Source organism: Helobdella robusta, assembly GCF_000326865.2.
Source record: "Helobdella robusta unplaced genomic scaffold HELROscaffold_38, whole genome shotgun sequence".
NCBI lineage: Eukaryota > Metazoa > Annelida > Clitellata > Rhynchobdellida > Glossiphoniidae > Helobdella > Helobdella robusta.
In genome coordinates this window covers 1,298,780-1,301,279 of record NW_008704829.1, presented here as the reverse complement: position 1 = coordinate 1,301,279, position 2,500 = coordinate 1,298,780, and the positions used below count along the sequence as shown (strand labels likewise).

Genomic DNA, 2,500 nt, shown 5'->3' with positions numbered 1-2,500 from the left:
GTTATTATTATTATTGTTATTATTATTATTATTGTTATTATTGTTGTTGTTGTTAGACTGGCTTAATTTTTTTCCAGTTTTTCAGCACTTGTTTCTAGGTTAACGTTTCGATTGCACCTCGTTTCAAGGTCTATATATCACCGTTGGTATTATTATTATTATTATTATTATTCATTATTATCATTGTTGTTGTTGTTAGTTAGTTTGCATATAATGTAAGGTAATCACATCAGAATGAGAGCATGCTTTTTTCAAACACGTGTCGATACGTGTTGGGAGTATAAGTAATAATGAAAAAAATAATAATAATGATAATTATAAGAAGAAAAAGAAGAAAAAGGAGAAGAAAATCATAACATTCACCATCATTGTAATCATCATCGTCGCCGTTGTCATAAGCATCGTTAACATCTAGACACTAAATAATTACAAAAATATGTCCTCCATTTTCACCGCCAAATTTGAAATTTCAAAATTTGAATTTTCGAGCTGCAATTTATCATATAAGAATGTATGTATGTTTGTGTGTATGTATGTTTGTGTGTTAGTGTGTGTGTGTGCGTGTGTTTGGTGTGTGCGTGTGTGTAAGTATATTTGTGTATATGCGTGGATGGATGGATGTTTATATACCACGATAAAAAAAATACACTAGATATACAAAGATCTTCGTGACGAAATCCTACAGCCAATGTTTAGTGGTTATAACGTGACCTTATTTGCCTACGGCCAAACTGGGTCGGGCAAGACCTATACAATGATGGGAAATGAGGTCAGGTTACTTTTAGGCAAATTGAATGGCTGGGTGATTTTTGTTTTGTTAAAGTATTTTGCGTGTTGGATTGCAACTGGCCGATAGGAAAGCTAGGTGAAAGAAAGTCGACATATGATTGGTTGGCTGGGATTAACTATTTAAATAAATGATTGATCGGTTAACTGATTGATTGATAGTTAATTGATTGATAGTTAATTGATTGATAGTTAATTGATTGATAGTTAATTGATTGATAGTTAATTGATTGATAGTTAATTGATTGATAGTTAATTGATTGATAGTTAATTGATTGATTAATTAATTAATAGAAAATATATTTGAAAATGTGTCTTTATGAAAAAATTTACCTTCTCCTTTTTCCATTTCAGAAAAACAAAGGCCTGATTCCAAGATTGTGCAAGGTTAATATTAATAATAATAATGATGATGACGACGAGAATGATTAGTTTTTCATCAATTAATTTTTAAAAAATTGTTTTTTTCCAGGGCCTCTTTGAAGAGCTTAATAGCAAGGCGATGCTCAGTAAATGTAATAATAATAATAATAATAATAATAATAATAATAATAATAATAATAATTGTTACAATAATGATAATAATCTAAATAATAATAATGTCGACAATGATGATGAAACTACGTTTGAAATCCTAGCCAGGTTAATTAATTATAATAATTATAATTTTATACATGCTTACGTACAAACGTACAAACATACATACAAACATACAAACAAACATACATACAAACATACATACATGCATACATACATACATGCATACATACATACAAACAAACAGCTACATGGAGATATACAATGAAAAAGTTTACGATCTGTTGGATCCGTTTGCGATATCATCATCATCATCACCACAAAAATCATTATCATCATCGTTTCATCATCATCGTAATAATAATAATAATAATAATCGTAGTTATAATAATAATAATAATAACACTAATCATCTTAGTCACTCATTAAGTTTTTCTCACAACAGCTTGAATAGCAGTTTTAATAATAACAACAATAATAATTATTATAAAACAAATAATAATAATCATAATAAATATAACTATAAGAATCATAATAATAATAATAATCGTCATCATCATCATCAGTCTCTTCATCATCGTCATCATAACTTAAGAGTTAGAGAACATCCGAAGACTGGCCCGTATGTTCAAGGTCGTTACTACTATTATTATTAATAATATTATTTTTATTATTACTATTGTTGCTGTTATTGTTATTATTATTATTATTGTTGTTGTTGTTGTTGTTGTTGTTGTTGTTGTTGTTGTTTTAGTCGTCGTCATCGTCTTCAGGTTTATCGCGACACAGAATAAAAGACAATGATTCCATACAGAAGTTGATAAGAAGAGGAAACTTACTGAGGTTGTTGAATGAATGAATGAATGAATGAATGAATGAATGATTGAATGATTGAATGAATGGTTGAATGAATGCATGAATGAATGCATGAATGAATGAATGAATAGTTTATATGTAGATGATTGAAGCGCGAATGATTAAAATTTTAGACTAGCGAGAAAAAGAACAAACGAACGAATGGTGAATGAATGAAAGAACGTAGGAAAAAATAAAGATGAATGAATGAATGAATGAACCAATAAATGAACGAATAAATGTATGGATGAATGAATGAATAATTGGCAGACGGACGGCTGTCACCCGAAACCACGATCAAAGCAGTCGGAGTCATGCCATC

At 29.1% G+C, this 2,500-nt stretch overlaps 1 protein-coding gene across 1 annotated transcript in view; it reads left to right on the top strand.

Annotated features, from left to right (window-relative positions):
• Nucleotides 1–2,182, top strand: part of HELRODRAFT_176591 (hypothetical protein) — a gene marked incomplete at both ends in the record, with an annotated part of 6,349 nt that extends 4,167 nt beyond the window's left edge. Inside the window, 5 exons of the mRNA XM_009023925.1 lie at nucleotides 653–769; nucleotides 1,141–1,173; nucleotides 1,259–1,428; nucleotides 1,919–1,956; nucleotides 2,097–2,182. Coding sequence (XP_009022173.1) covers nucleotides 653–769; nucleotides 1,141–1,173; nucleotides 1,259–1,428; nucleotides 1,919–1,956; nucleotides 2,097–2,182 — 444 coding nt within the window. The remainder of the gene's footprint in view (nucleotides 1–652; nucleotides 770–1,140; nucleotides 1,174–1,258; nucleotides 1,429–1,918; nucleotides 1,957–2,096) is intronic.
• Between the last annotated feature and the right edge of the window lie 318 nt (nucleotides 2,183–2,500).